This window comes from Gymnogyps californianus, chromosome 3, assembly GCF_018139145.2.
Source record: "Gymnogyps californianus isolate 813 chromosome 3, ASM1813914v2, whole genome shotgun sequence".
Classification (NCBI taxonomy): Eukaryota; Metazoa; Chordata; class Aves; order Accipitriformes; family Cathartidae; genus Gymnogyps; species Gymnogyps californianus.
Genome location: NC_059473.1, coordinates 30626452 through 30642236, shown reverse-complemented (window position 1 = coordinate 30642236; position 15785 = coordinate 30626452). Strand labels below are relative to the sequence as shown.

At 41.2% G+C, this 15785-nt stretch overlaps 1 protein-coding gene across 2 annotated transcripts in view; it reads right to left on the bottom strand.

Moving 5' to 3' along the window:
• Positions 1 to 15785, bottom strand: part of EPAS1 (endothelial PAS domain protein 1) — an 81626-nt gene that overhangs the window by 21846 nt on the left and 43995 nt on the right. The window contains exons 3-7 of one of the 2 annotated variants that reach the window (XM_050893901.1): positions 4841 to 4992; positions 4154 to 4238; positions 3765 to 3827; positions 3535 to 3653; positions 3226 to 3428 (exon numbers count right to left, since the gene is read on the bottom strand). In XM_050893901.1, the coding sequence (XP_050749858.1) occupies positions 3226 to 3428; positions 3535 to 3653; positions 3765 to 3827; positions 4154 to 4238; positions 4841 to 4992 (622 nt within the window). The remainder of the gene's footprint in view (positions 1 to 3225; positions 3429 to 3534; positions 3654 to 3764; positions 3828 to 4153; positions 4239 to 4840; positions 4993 to 15785) is intronic. The other variant, XM_050893902.1, reaches the window with a different exon arrangement.

Here is a 15785-nt window from a genome sequence, read left to right as displayed (position 1 = left end):
TGCGCGGGGGCACCTGAAGTAGTTTTGGGGTTTTCTATCAAATTCAGATACAGTTTTCACTTTTGTTTTGTGGATTTTTCCACCACAAACATACTGCCACTATTTCTATCTACCTATCGCCCCCATGGCCCTGCATGGGAAGATACGCCGAGCATCAGCTATGCCACCAAGGTAAGAAAATGGCCTTCGTACAAAGACTTGCCTTTCTTCTGAATAAAACACACTCATTGGCGGTCTTGCCCGACACAAAAGCATTGTGCAGCTGAACTAAATCCTCACTTGGATTATTGAATTGTACCACTGATCAGCATTTCCGTGTTACAGCTAAAATAATCCTTCCTGTAAACCACTTAGCCAAGATAAGTGGAGCAAGGGAACATTTTTAAATTGCTCTCCAGGAATGGCTGAAGCAGGCATTTAACAGAACAACCTATTTTTATTATTTATAGCTCACAAACCTTTCTTTACAGGCTTATCACCTTGCAAAAGCTGTTTTAAGAATACAAACATATCCCACCTAACCACTGGCAACTCACAGGCCCACATATATAAATTATTTTTGGAAGGCAAAATATATGGGCTAGTGTCTCACACATTTTAAATGAGAGATGGCCAGTCTTGCCTCCTTCATATCACATCTGTCCTGTACCCTCCTGAGGAAAAGCCAAAAGAATGAAGGCACTTCACATCAGCCAACTAGTTTTTGTTACAAAGTGTTGAAAGGTAGCCAGCCTATATTTTGTGTGTTGCTTTGTGACAGACAGAGACTATGAGCTTTCCTAAGGAGATGACAGATGTGATCCTCATTTTCCGCAAGGATAAATTTCAGCTTCATGTACAAGGGCAGCTCTCTTCTGTACCCACTGAAGCTTCACGCTGAAGGTGGATACTTCCATTAGTAAGGTCCTGCACAGCTGCCACTCATTAAGGTACCTCCTCAGAAATCCTAGAGTTTCTTTAACTGAATGCTTCAAAAATAGAAACTTAATGCTCCCTGGAAGTTCATCCCACACCAGATGAACTGCAAAGGGGGTACTCAGATCACTGCAGAAGCCTGCTAGAGGAGGCACACTGCCCTCAAGGATATCAACCCTGAACTGGAAAGACACAGTCTCTTATGGAGAAATGAGCTGTGTCAGTCCTGCTGCGGCGCTGCAGAAAGGCCAGAGTACGTTGAAGAGGGTTCAGGCATCTGACTGGCACACGCTGCTTTTCCTCCTCCACTCCTCAGCCTGGATTTACATTCTTGGCATAAGATGCTCCTTCAATGCAATTTGTCTAGCAGCACCGAATTTGATAAGAACAGCTGAGTGTTTTGCATTTTTATGTGTCTAGTGATGTGTCGCCTGTTGGAGAGAAATCAACATCTCTCTCGGGGGGAAACGAGAGCCAGGAGGATCTGCTGGGAAGAACCTGAAAGGTTTGTGAGGTCTCTTCCTTCTCTGGCCTGGCTGGCTTTTTACAGCTTTATCAAAATCTCAATAAAACATGCATGAAACATCCAACCAAAACTATCTAGTAAAAGACGTGCTGTGTTGTTGCCTGGTTTTAAAGAAAAATCTCTGAAATTCCCTACAAGTTAAATCCTCCAGAGGAAGCTGTTGTATTTCACTGCCATGTGAAAATTTTTCCCCGTAAATCAACTCCCACTATTTAAGACAGGGCGTAATAGGTCATTCTTTTTAAAATAAGCATGTGTATCTTTAATGGGATAGCAGCAGTCCCTCTAATTCTCATTTATAACTGCTTATACATTAAGTCTGCCAGAGACATGTGAATGCTGCAATACAGCAAAATCCTCTGTAACTCTCCTCTAGCCTGCCGCTGAACAGCCCCAGTAATTCAGAGGTACATTGCTTTTAATAATGAGTCACTAACATATCGTTGCTTCCCCTCCCCCCCAGCAGTAAAATCCTATTGATATCTCAATATTTTCATCCTGAAAGTATTAATAAGAAAAAAAAAAAAAAGAAAGTCTGTTTTATTGGGGTTACAACAGAGGACATTTCTAGTTAGAGCACACTTGCTGCTAAATTCTCAGAGAGGTCAGAAGAAGGTCAGTCACAAGTTTCACACTTGTAATCTTGCTTTCATCCACAGATGCTAACACTGCTAGTTTATACGGTTGCTTCATCACATTTTTTAAAATAATAATCTTGCTTAGCACAGGTTTTAAAAAACCTTCGAAGGATGAAAAAAATAACCACAATTTCAATCCTGTGAGTTTTTGCATAAGATGCGAGCATACATATAATCCCACTGATAACCCTACAGACCTCAGCAGTTGCTAGCATCTCTGAATTTCAGGAGACCAGTTTCATTAGACAGAAAACTTCATATTAAATTCAGGGATGACCTCATAAACTTAAAACACCAAAACAAACACCAAACTCACAGTAGTACAGACAGGACTTTCTGGGGAAACGGGGAACAGGGAACAGGAAGACACTTCATGGGAAGGGATCTCTGGCTCACTCACACACAGGGAAGACGGTTACCACAATATGTTGACAGGGAGAAGAGGTAGATGGTATGAAATACCATGGAGATCCCAGGGGAAATCAGGCAGGTGGAGACTCGAGAGATCTCCATTTTTGCCACTCAAGAGGGAAGTGTAGGGAGTGGAGGACACAGGCCCTTGCTTGACCCAAGATCTTCCTCTCCCCTTCATTTTGCCACTAAAAGGAGCACATAGACAACCAGCAAAGATTGTTTGCTTTTCATTGAGCAAGAGGCTGCAACCCCATTTCAGAGCTGCAGATGCTCTGGATGCCTTAGCAATCCTTAGTTAATCTAGAGCATAAAGTACTTTCCAGCTAACCAATAATAGCATCCTAGGCCAAATGAACCGTAAAACAGTCCTTGACTAAGGTCCACAAGGCATGTAATTTGAGACGTTCTCTAAAAAACAAGAACAGAAATCCTGTGTACTCTTCAGTTTGTTAAAACCCAAGAAGCTAATGCTTATGGCTCTAAATTGCCTCATCTTCTGCCAGTGAACTTGAATTCCTCACTCAGCAGGAGGAGGAAATATAGCAGGAGTACCATTTTGCCTAAACTGAGATTTGAGATGGATTAAGCGAGCCACTGAATAGCTGTCTTGGTAATAGACTGTACTTCTCATCCTTGCTTAGCAGGTCCACACAGGAGGACATCTGGAAGGACCGCTTGTTTTGTTCAAGAAAATAGAAACACCCATGGAAAGGAAAAATCAGTAGAGTTTACCTGTCATCACAGTAGGTAAATTTCATGTCCATGCTATGGCGACTCAGGAAGGTCTTGCTGTCCAGGGGGATATCGATGTTTGAAGGATGCTGAATAGGCTCACACATTATTATAAGGCAGGTGAGAAGAGGCTCTTTATACCCACACAGAGTGTGAGGAGGGCAAGTGTTATACACTTTAACTTGTCCAGTGCAGTGCAAAACCTGAAATAATGATTTTTGAATGAGAAACAAACTTAGAATGTACTTTCTGTACATGCCAAAATGTCTCTTTACATCAAAAACACTTATTATGGCTAAAATATGGTACCTTCCATGTGGCAGACTTGAGGTTAACAGTTCTGCCTCTGTTGGTAACGGTGCATTTCATTCTCATGAAGAAGTCACGCTCAGTTGACATCTCTTTGCTTTTCTTTCCAAAGCCTGGGCCTGTATAAGGAAAATAGCAAATGAGTTTTCTCAGTTTTGCTTCTTGATTTCTTCTATTTATAAGCATGAAAGATTCAATAGAAATAACAGACTAATTCTCAGATAATTTACCTGCAGAGACCACCAAAGATGCATGGACCATTGAAGAGCAGTTTGTAGAGCTCAGACCTAAAACTTAAGTGGAACTTAAATGGGACTTTGTGCATTTAAACCTATGTTTTAGCTTGCAGCACATAAGTCTTTGCAAAGCAAAGTGCAAATGAAAACATTACGCCTGTCTTAACTTGACAAAAGGAAAACACTAAACAAACAGTTCTTAGTGCTATCATATATAAGCAATATTTGGCAAAACAAATCTGCAAAGTATTGAATAACAGTTAATGATTACTCTAGGAATTAAAATTCCCTTTACCACGACTAACAGATCTCTACTCTCAGTCAATTATTTCATTTGGTTATTTAAAAACAAAACAGTGACTCTCTTTTATTTTCATTATTACCATTTTTCAGACTCAGATTCTCTTTAATTTCTTCGTGGTCACATGGATGAGTGAAGTCAAAAATGCTGTGTCCAGTTAATTCCACCTGTGCAGAATAAGAACTACACTTAGCCAAATAAAAGCAACTAATAGTATTTATCTCTTTTTAAATACCACCTATTCAGATGAACCTGGTCACTAGAACCAAGTGCATCGACAGGATGCTCACAGACACAAATCCTGTGACCTCCCTTTGTTTATCCTATGTATAACTTCTCATTTTCTCCCCAGAACAATTCCCTATCTTTGGATTTGCACAGTACAGTTAACAGTCAACACCACTGATTATTTTCAACACAGAAGGAGAAAACCCCCAATCCACAAAGCAGAAAAGGTGGGACCCAAAAGAGCAGTTCTATCCCCTCTGTCCCATAGTCTAAGGCACAAGTTGAATGAATGCCTATTCTCTCCACGGTAATATCTAGGAAGGCAAGTTTGCAGTCACCAAAGACACTACAACTTTGATAGAAAGGGAGAGGGGAAACCCCCCACTGTTGTCTGGTGTGCAGGGTACCTGCCTGAGAAATTAGACATTTTATTTCCAGTCTTTTTTTGCAGTGACACGCAGCTGTTTTTCTGCATTTAGGCATAGGATTCGTTTCTAGGAATTGTATTACAAAGACAGGAAAGTGTTAGGGAACAAGTTACCTGGGTAAGACCCATGTATTTGTTGACATTCTCTGACAAAAAGATCATGTCTCCATCCTGTGTCACCACGGCAATAAATCCCTCCAAAGCTTTCAGGTACAAGTTGTCCATCTGCTGGTCTGCCTCTAGTTCATTCTCGTTGTCAGCACATACTGAGAAAAAAAGAAAAAAAAGCATGTAAAGCCTTCATCACCCTAGGCAGCCTTTTTCAATGCAAGCATATCCAGTCACAAGGCAACAAAATATTCTTCTGCTGTTAGAATTTCCTTTCCACAAACCCCTTCTGGTAGGGCCTTCTGAACAGTGTATGAAAGGGATGTCCTTATCACTAGAAACGCAGGAGATATTTTTCTAAACTTTTTGGCAAATGCAATAGACCCTCTATTCACCTTTAGTGTGTTTCTGTAAGACGTGTTTTCAGTACATAACACCTACATACCTAGACACTGAAGCGCATCTTCTTCATGCACATTCTTTTGGCCACACGCAACCTTTGTATCTCCTAACAGGCACAAGGCATAGGGCTAATATATCTTACAGAAGGTAAGTAAATTTGTGCATTCCTAACAAACGTCTAACAAAAGACTTTTCCATCAGGTCAAGTTTTCTAAGAAGTTCAAACACTGTTCCTACAAAGTGTGCCTAAAAAGACCTCTCCACTCAGTATGGAGATATCTGCTAACACTACCTTTAGTAGAAAAAGTAGGAAACCACTCCCTTGAAGTCCTTTTGGGGGAATCTCTCTTTCATCCCACAAATCTCAGTATTACTTGGAAAAACACAGATCCATCCCACCGATACCTGCTTTATCATCTGCAGACATCAGAACTCCCTATGCACCACTCCACCAAACTCTGACAAGCTTCACCACCCACCTATGCTTCTCCTGTCCTGCAAGGAGGAGAGCCTCAGACCCCACTTACATCCCATATGTTTGCCCATGCAGATTCACGAACCCAGTGCATCTTACCCATTTTTTAAAGACATGCCACTGTTGTGCTGAAATCTAAGGCCATGCTAGAATGCTTATTAAAGCATTTTCTTTGGTTACGCGTTTTCCTGTTGCTTTTTGGCTGTGCTGTAGAGACAACTGATGGCACTGTGATGCCCTCATTGTGTGTGCTCCACATTGCTCATCTCCTGCGATGGGAGGCAGCAAGTAGGCAAAGCCGCAGGCAGGGAGGGAGAGACGCTGCTCCTCCTAATGCCAGTCACCCAGTGTCCACTCAGCACTCTTGCCTTCCCTTCTACACTTTTAAGCATGTTTCAGCTCCATGAATAAGCAGCCTGCAGGAGATGATTTGTAGATGACTAGTATCGAAAACTTTCTGTGTAGGAGCTGGCCCATTAATTTCTTGCCATGTTTTACGTGAAACTTTTGTGATTATTTTTTAACAAAACTATTTAGAGATATCACATCTGGTCTGTGTACCTCAGACATGCTGTGGTGAGCTTATCTTTATAGTTTTGTCAGTTAGCCTGCACATTTGCAATCAGTCATTGTAAATATGTGTAGTGGTAAGGCTCTAACTTTGGGGGGGGGGGGGGGGGTGTAAACAAACAAACCCCTAATCGTCTCAGAATAAAGAATAACCAACTCCAATCATACACTGCTGAAGATACAAGGCCATGGGTAAGTCCCATCTAGATCAAAGATGCTCCATAGTCTGAGGCAGCAAGGATGATATGAGAGGAGCTGCAGCGATGCTGCTCTCTGTGCCCCTCCCTGGTGGCACAAGAGTGCCCCAGGCTGGGTCCACCACTGATTTTGCTGGCCAGAGGCTCCAGCCGTAATTGCATCCGCCTTATTCGCAAGAACAGTGGGACTCTTAAATGAGTTTCTTGGAGAAGTTGCTCCTCTTTGTTGCTTTAATGTTGCAATTTCAGCAACACAGTTTTTTTCTCAAGTGCTAACAGTATGTGTACTAGAGAACAAGTATTTAATTTTTGTTCTTTTCCTCCCTGAAACAGCACATTCATCATTTCCCTTCATGTTTCTTGTCAAAATACTCATTTTGGAAGAAGTCTAGAAGCAGGAATGGGGTATTGCTTTGTGAGACATTATTAGAAGTGGTTTGGGTTTGGTACTTTTTTGGATAGGGAAGAGGCTGAGCCAAACTAATGCAGTTTTTACTTTGAAGTATTAATGATTTATGATTAAAGGATGAGTTCAATCTATACACCTCCTGCAACTGCATCTGCTAGTGCCTAAGGATGGACAGCGAGCAAATGCAGAGGGATGAGCATTTGCAATGCAGAGCCCACCGAGCTGCTGTTGGGAACAGATGAGTGGTGACAAAAATGATGCTGGCTGCTGCTGCTGCATTCTCCTCCTGCTCCTCACCATCCCTCCCTGGCAGCAGCCCATTACCCATCATGCAAACAAGGGAACAAACAGACTCAGCCCCAGAGCTGTTGGGAGCACTTGGTTTATTACCCTTTGCTTCTCAACATGATCGTTTGGTAGCAGGGAAGAGAAGACGCTCTCTGGGGATGGCCAGCACAGGCTGGGGATTTATCATTTCATGTCCCTGCACTGCAATTCTAACTACACACGCAGGGGCCAGTTCCTCCTCAGTACAAAGCAACTGACTTCAGGAAATTACATCAGGGCTAGCATTTAAAATACAGAAAATACACAATAATATATTTGAATAGTATGCACTTTGACCATAATGACATTTAGGGAAGGAAAAAAAAAAAAAAAAAAAGAGGTAAGTGACCATCTGCTCCCAAGCTTGTTTCTGCTGTGTAAAGAATGTCAAGGGTCTTTTTTTACTTTTCCGGAAGCAAACAAATGGTTTATTCAGCAGGGATCATGGCTATAGCCCAAGACAATCAGCCAAGTGTGGGTTCAGTGAAAAAAATGACTTTTCAGCTCTAACCCCAGACCCTCCTTTCCATTTTTTTTCCCAGCTCATTAAGTTTGCATTAACAAAACATGACCATTCAAAGGCAGGAAGGCTATTCAAAGCATTTGTATTCTTAAATGCCTCCAACAGTGAAAGACAAACACTTTACTTCTATTATCAGATGATTAAGTTTGCTTTTCCATGTATATAAATTATATTACTTATACAAACACACACAGAGGACATAGGATCACTCACATCAGGGCTGCAGGTTCAAACCCTTAACATCCTAGCTGAGCACAGCACTTAAAGATATAGTCAGCTTTAAAGTACACGGTTACAGGGTTTTGTGGGATCAGAGTTCAACTTTTTATATTAAAATTAGCTTCATCCAGCTGGAGGCTTCTGTCATGTGGACTAGGAGGAAGGAGGGAAGAGGGTTTGTGCTACTGTGCACTCTCTCTCACATAACCCAAAAGCATGACCAAGGTGTTTTGCAGACATGCTCCAGCTTCCCTGGTAACTGAATAAACCCTGCTGCATCCCCTCCTTCCCCCTTAGCAGCCCCGGCCGCAGCAGGCAAGGGGAGCTGGCAGATACGGGTTTCTTGTAGTACTTAATAGGGCATGCTCACGTTTCAAAGATGGAGGAGTGGTATCGAGGAAACTGTAGGCACTATCAGGCACATAAAGGTAGGTGGCAAGTACCTCCAACGGCCACTGTGCTGCTGCTGCCCGTCTATTCCTTGCCTGTCCCCCATGAGCATCCCCTGGCAGCCTGCCCAGGGAAGCCCATGCACTGGGGGATGCACCAAAGGTGCTCACCTCTTCTACTGTGTCCAGGTTTTTTGTGGTGGTTGCAAACACACAGTCCCAGAAGATGTCATCTGTGCTAAACCCCTGAAGCATATTAGCTACCTGAAGATCCTTAGTCCGCAGCAAAGAATATGCTGGGCATCACTGTGGCAGCCCTAGTATGCCCTGTATGAGGTAACTTAGTATAATTACAGTAATGTCAATAATAAATAACAGTCCCTCACATGGCTGCACTTACAGCATTATAGCTTGTTCCCTTTCTCCCGTGAAAATCACTAGCTACTAATATACAGAGGATATACACACATTAGGAGACTGATACATCAGAAGCAATTCAGTTATTGCCACTAGCAAAAATCAGTTTTGCTTTAGAAAGAATCTATTTTGCAAAAGAAAAACAACTAAAGCCATGGCTACTGCAAGCTGCTTCCAGAAATCCCTACTGTCTTTCACTTCGCTATAAAGTTTCTTCATTGATTTACCTCCGGGCTGGACTGGAGCATTAGCATAAGACAATTCAGCTTCAGATGGAAAACATTTGAGAAAGCTGGGACCAAGTGGAAGCAGGAGGTTAGCATGAGGAGGTGGGGGCAGAACTTCAGCCTTTGGTTTCCAGTAGGTCTGAGGTCACTTTATCCAGGTAGCAGCACCCCATGTAGACTTGCCAGAATTTTCCAGGTCTTAAAGAAAGGTAACCGTGGACTTAGTTTACTTTGATTTTTAGGGTTTTTTTCGTCAGCATTGCTTTTCAAAATAGCTGCTAACTAAATTTGGAAATAAGGATGCGTTTCTTGTTTTTTTTCCTACAACTTTTTCCATCTCCCCTCTACTAATGGGAGTATCTCAGTTCATGCACCATGACAGTATAGCAGGGAGATTGAACTGCAAATATGCCAGTTTAACTATAAATTAATAGCACGTTCAGTAGAATGAAGTGCTGTAATATTATTGTTCATATTATATTTAACATTTATGGATTCTGGCCAAGATTGTGCTCACGTAGCACTGGGAAGCCTATGAAGGAGGGAGAATCCCTGTCTAGGTGAGATCGGGAGATGTTGAAACATGTCAGAGAGCCTCAGAAAAGTGCAGTGGCCTCCCTGGGGTGACTGTCAGAGCTACAGCAGAACCACGAACAGAGCAACCATGTCCTGTGTCCCATGTCCCAGTCTGATGAGTCATCTGCTGTTCATATTGCCCCAAGGCAGTATTTCTTAGTTTGCATCAAATTTTGATACAGTATTTTTCAGTCCATGTCTCAGTCTGTATTAAATTTTGATAAGTATTTTTTAATCAGCTCTATTTTGAAGTTTTCTAACCACCAAAGTAGAATTTATTCATCAATAAGAAACTTTGAACTGTAATGGCAAATGCTTATTGCAGTGTTTATGATAACCTTTTATGCTAAAAATAGCTCTTGTAAACAAGCTTTGATTAATTCCCACTGTCAGGATGTGCACTGTTCCTAAGTTTAAGAACACTTTTTCCGTAGATGCTTGCTCATTTCCTTCAGTCCAACCTCTTGGAACAAGTCTGAAGGCTCAAAAATCAGGCTCTCCTTACAAGAAATAACTGCTCAGGTATAAACAACCTCCTAGCAAACAGCCTATACTCCTCTCAACACCTTTGATCTAACTGAAAGGGGCTTTTTTGGTCCGTTCAGAGGTAGAGAGTGATAAAAAGGGTTTCTGCTGGAGGTCACATTGTCACCTCCACAGAATTTTCATGGCTTTGTCTCTCATCCTGGATCCTACAAGTACCAGAAAGTTCCTTGGATATTGTGCATAATAGACACCAGGCTATAGCTGCCACTCCAGAGGAGGGTTGTAAAAACTGCCTGACACCAGTAGGCAAAAGTTAGGGAAGATCTAACAGCAGCTCCATCCTGAATCAGCTTTGAGAGCAGCTCTGAGACAGACTTGTCTCTTCCTGGTTTCTTGTTTTCCATCAAAGGAAAGCGACTGATTTTTTTTTTCCTTTTTCTTTTTTTCTGTCTTGACAGGGCAGTACATCCTGTTCAAGGGGATATTTTCAATGTGTTCAATAAAAGCTTTCAATTTAGATACATCAAGAAAAAGCTACTCTTAAACTTGAAGCTTCCTGAAGGGCTCTTATCTCCAAGTGCACAAGCAACTTTGATAAAGAAAACACTTATGTTAGCGTTGTTTTGATTGCAGAGTTTGTATCTAGCCAAATCGTTCAGATGCTGCTCCCAGGAAGCTGCTTCGAGTCCTGCAGCCATCGGTGTTGAACGACGGCATGCAGCACCCCATCAGACCAGGCTTCCTGAGCCCCATGGAACCTTCTGGTGCACCTTCCCAGAAAAGGGATGTCACTTCAAGCAGCTGAAGCACTTGGCACCCGGCTCCGCTCTCATTCCTAGCAGCATGGCTGGCACAAAACTATTTTTCCAATTTAATAAAAGCAAACAAGTAGCCATGCTATTTTTAAAGCACTGTTTTATGCCACAATGGTCTGAGATTAGATGCAGCTTGTCCAGACATTCAAAAACAATGCCCACATCACTTCTCCCTACAGTCTGTCCTCTCCCTTAAAAGCCTAGAGAAAAAGCTATTTTTTCCCTTCTGCTCCCTGCTGGCTTTCCGGCTCTGTTGTCTCCCTCCCTTGAAACAACTTCACACTGGCTTCCTCGTGGCCTCCCTTCTCCCAAACAACTTCCCGTCTGCTTCCCTGTTCCCTCCCCATTTCTGCTGCTGTCTGCCTGCACAGGAGCAACTCCCATCCAGTTTCCTTTCCTGGATCTCTGCACAGAAAAGACACCCGGGTGACCACACAATTGGGATGGGATTAAAGAAAGCTGGTAAAATTGTGTTTGCCTGATTAGCCTGACTAAAAAGTCTGTAGTCCTGGCACACAGAAACTCACTGGTACCAAAGAGTTCTGGTTCCTGTAATGCCTTTAGCATCAGGGTGGTCCAAATACTGGCACTGCATGCTAATGCCTACACAGGCTTCCTAAAGTGGATTCTCTTCCTTATATTCAGACAAAAAGAGACTGAGGCAGCCTTAGCAACTATCATGATGTTAGCTGTTAACCAAGACAGCCATTCTTTAGCAAAAGACAGTTATTTCTCTTTTGCCATCTATTAACCCCCCAAAAAGCATTAGGCTAATTTACTAGCTATACTAGAGAATAACAGGGGACAAGTACTGCTATCAATTTTTCTGACTATACTGAAGGACATAAGATCCCAAATCCAAAAGCTCCACTACCGATAAGCATCAAACCGTCTATTTTCAGCAGCAACTTTATGGGATCAAAACCTTCACTTGAAATGAACAAAGATCAGTTCTAAATTTATCCCAAACATCTGAATGTCACGATGGCAAAAATGTATCATGCCAACAGAATTAGGAGACATCTTGAAAAACATTTAAGATTATCATAATTAAACGATATTTCTACTTAGCATTCCAATTATACCTTGTACTGTTCTGTGCACAACATGGAAACAGTATTATAAAGCTATTGTTTCAGTTTGCTTCCTGTGATACTAATCTCAATCAGGCCGTCAGACGAACAGCCTGCATTTCTAAATGTTAAAGGCTTCCTCTCCAACATTCCCACGCAGAATTGCCTACTGTGAAAATCAAAGGGAAACGTGTTACTAAGTAAAGCAGCAACTTTTATAAAGCAAAACCTGGTATTTTTTACCCTTTTGAACTCTGAGATATACAACCAGCTATTTCCTATTATGATAGGATACAAGGGCCAAGCTCAGGCCCTGCAATGCCTGCAGGAGACGTGCACCCTGCAATCCAGAAGCCGGGATTTTCGGAGGCACGTAGCAGGAGAGCTCTCAATGAGGGCTCAGATTCATGGGCTCTGCCATTCACCTGCTGGAAGAATGTGGGCATAGATTTCCCTAGGTCTTGGCTTCCTGACAGATAAATAATCATTATGCAGACACAGCTAGTAAAACAGCCCGAGTTACACAAGTGAAAAGCCCTATTCCGAGTCAAGAAATAATAGGAAAGGGCATGAGACACTCAATGCCAGCGGACTGAGGCTGGCAAGCTGCCTACAGCCATCTCTGAGATCCCATCTGGAGCATCAGCTTGCAGAAAGATGAGGATGCAGTCCTGGGAAGGGCCTTGCTCTCTCCGCTCCCAGCAAAACTGCCGTGAAACGAAGAGATGTGTTCGCGTTTGAGAATCGTGCCCACAAACAGTGATATAAAATCAAATTTGGTGTACCAGTAGTTTTCGATAGAATAAATAATAAATAGCAAAAAATGCTAATTTTTTTGCTAATTAAGCAGTACTTTCTTCTTTACTACCTTTTGAAGCATTTTTCAAGCTGCACTGCAAGCTTATTTTAGTGACCTTGTGTATATATGTGTATATATATATATATATAAATGCAGTAAATGTTATTTTAATGTCCTAATTAATGACAGAACAAATACTCCCACTTAACTCCAGTTTACACTAAGTGTCTACCCCAAATAAAACTATTTCCATGAAGACAACATAAAGCAAAGAGGGGGTCTGTGGGCTGGGGCAGGCGTTTGCTTCTAATGCACACTGCAGTTCTCCACCTCCTTATTTCCCAGTTCACCTGTCAGAGACACCAACACAGTAACCCCCATGCTCGCTGCCAGTCAAATTAGGCTCCTCAAATGCAACGCAGAATTAATGGCCAAATTCCAATCTGCTAAACATGCGTGTGAAACAGGGGCAGCTTTGCTTGGGGCTCAGAAAGGATCTAGAGCACAAGCGAGAATGGGGCATGGACAGGCATCACACAAGCTCAGTGTCCATTTTGCTCCACACTCTTGTCAAATGTGAGGAGCAGCAAACCTCTTCATCTGTGAGCCAAAAGCGGTATCGAAAACCTATCGCTTTGAATTAAATCAGATGGCCTTCCAGTGAAAGCCAGTATCCTTATAAAGACTGACATTATTCAGAAGCCCACCATCAAAGACTTAAATTCTGCTTTCACAGGAACAGATGAGAAAAACAGCACCCATCAAACATTACTTATATTAAGCAGCTATTGTACAGCAATGGTGTTAATCAGTCCTGAAAGGCAGTATTTTTTCAACAAAGCTCACCTACCAGAAACACCTATATTCAATTTTACAGCCTCGTCCCCTGAGAGCAAGAAACAGTTCTCAAACTGAAAGATTTACTTTGGCCAGAGCAGTACTCTGCATCTGTGAATCTCAGGAGTCTCAGCAAGTGTAAACTGTTGGGCAGTCGCATGAGGAAGAAATAGTGCTCTGAAGTCATTATCCTGATAACGATAATGAAAGTTCTCTCTCTGATGCCACTTTATTCCAATGCCTGATAAACTTTACCTTTCAAATATTCCAGGCTTAGATTTTCAGCCTTCTTGTTTAGCTTGGCTAATTTAAATGTTAGCTATACTCAAAAGAATATAAGTAGCAGACAAGCCCTTTACAAGCAAACAGTGGTTTTCTGGCCTGAGTTCTTTCATTTCAGTGTATTCTCATTGTCAGAACATAATACCCAGCTCTGCCAGAAAATCAGTCCCTTTAAAGTACCTTAAGTTCAGTTCCTCAGAATAGAAGCACTAAAGATTTTTAAAACCTTTATCTATATCTCCAGTGTCTAAAGATGCAGCGACAGACAAATCTGCATTTGACTAACACACAAATTTTAATGAGAGGACTTACTCCAAGTCAATATTTAGACTGGGGAAGTGCATCAGATTTAAGGCTAAGAAAATAACTAACATACAGAAAGCCTGGAATATTAAATCACAGCCTGTCACTACTGTAACATTTCATTTCCAGATTCCTTTCTAACTGCTGGGTCCTGGTGGTACTTCAAGAGAATGTAAATCAGCTACATGAATCACATTGTTTTTCAAACACTGTCACAGAAAAATCGTATATGTATGTGCATGTTTGAATATTATATGCATATAGAATTGTCATCACTATCAAATTATATGAGCCTGAGCCTTAACACTACAGAAGCACTAAACCAAATGTTTTATCTGTAGATTTTTTCCTCACCAAGAAATTTAACTTTATTTGAAAAAGTTAACTTTAAACTTAGTAGTTTCCAGGTGAGCAAATATCTTTTCTCATGATGACAGCATCAAACTATTTCATGTCAAGTTTCACAGATGCACATGTATATCATCTGTTACAGACCTTCAGAAGCTTGCTTTTCCTACTCTGTGCCAGTCTCTAGTTCATGCCATATAAATATTTGAAAAGCTGAAGCTGAGTTTTGATGACAAAGTTACTAACAAATTGGCTTGGTGTATGGTATGTTTAAGAACATTTACCTATTTACGCAACAACTTCAAGTATTAACTACATGACGAAATCAGAGATGATTTCCAAACATTGTGCAGCAAATAAACTTTTCTTGTCATGGAAGTAAATGTTAAAATCAGGTTCTATACGCTAAGATGAAAATACCCACATTTTATACAACAGTCTTAGCAGAACCAAAAAAAAGCTACAAAAATTACAGAGCACCAAGAAGCAGAATTGAATTTGTCTTATCTTTCAGACTAACCAACAACAAACCAACAGCATACTCTTCCACAAAATGAGATACTTCCTAATAACATTTATTAAAGTAATTGTTATGGTATGACTCAACTTTTCTAAAGAGAAGAAGTGCAATCGTGACCTTATTGGGAGTTTTGCCATTAATGAATGAAAAGATGAAATTTTGGGTTTACCTTTCACAAACAATGCAGGCATTGTTTTGTTAATGTATTCTTGACACTTATAGGTCACTGTGCGAAAGTTCCCCCAGAAACATCAGTTGTTTTCATTGATCTTACAGGCTACTCAAACCACAGATTTCCATCGAAGTGATTATTCAAATATAGGTGCAAAATAAGGATACTGTTAATTTTACCAGTTTTCACAGGCTATGAAAATGATGCTCGTTCACATTTCCTACAGTCCAACATGAGCAAGATTCTGATTACATAGAATCCATCCATGTTAAGTATTTAAAAGTTGTTTGCTTTAGCTATCTTAGTCTACCTCGTCATAAACAATCTACCTACTAGTCGTTACCAGCATATAGCACAGTTAGTCCTTTCAGACGAAGTACTGGACCTTCAGAATTTCCCGGCTGCCTTTTGAATGCACTGGCAAACATGCTGGCCACGCCAAATCAAAATTTACTTGTTTCAGCATGGAAGCTTAAGATGTATGTTTGAATTCCGATTAAACTCTTAAAAGCTTAAAATCTTGTAACTAAGCTTAATAAACCACATTCAAGAGTTTTGAGACTTTTTTTTTTTTTTGAGAGAGGC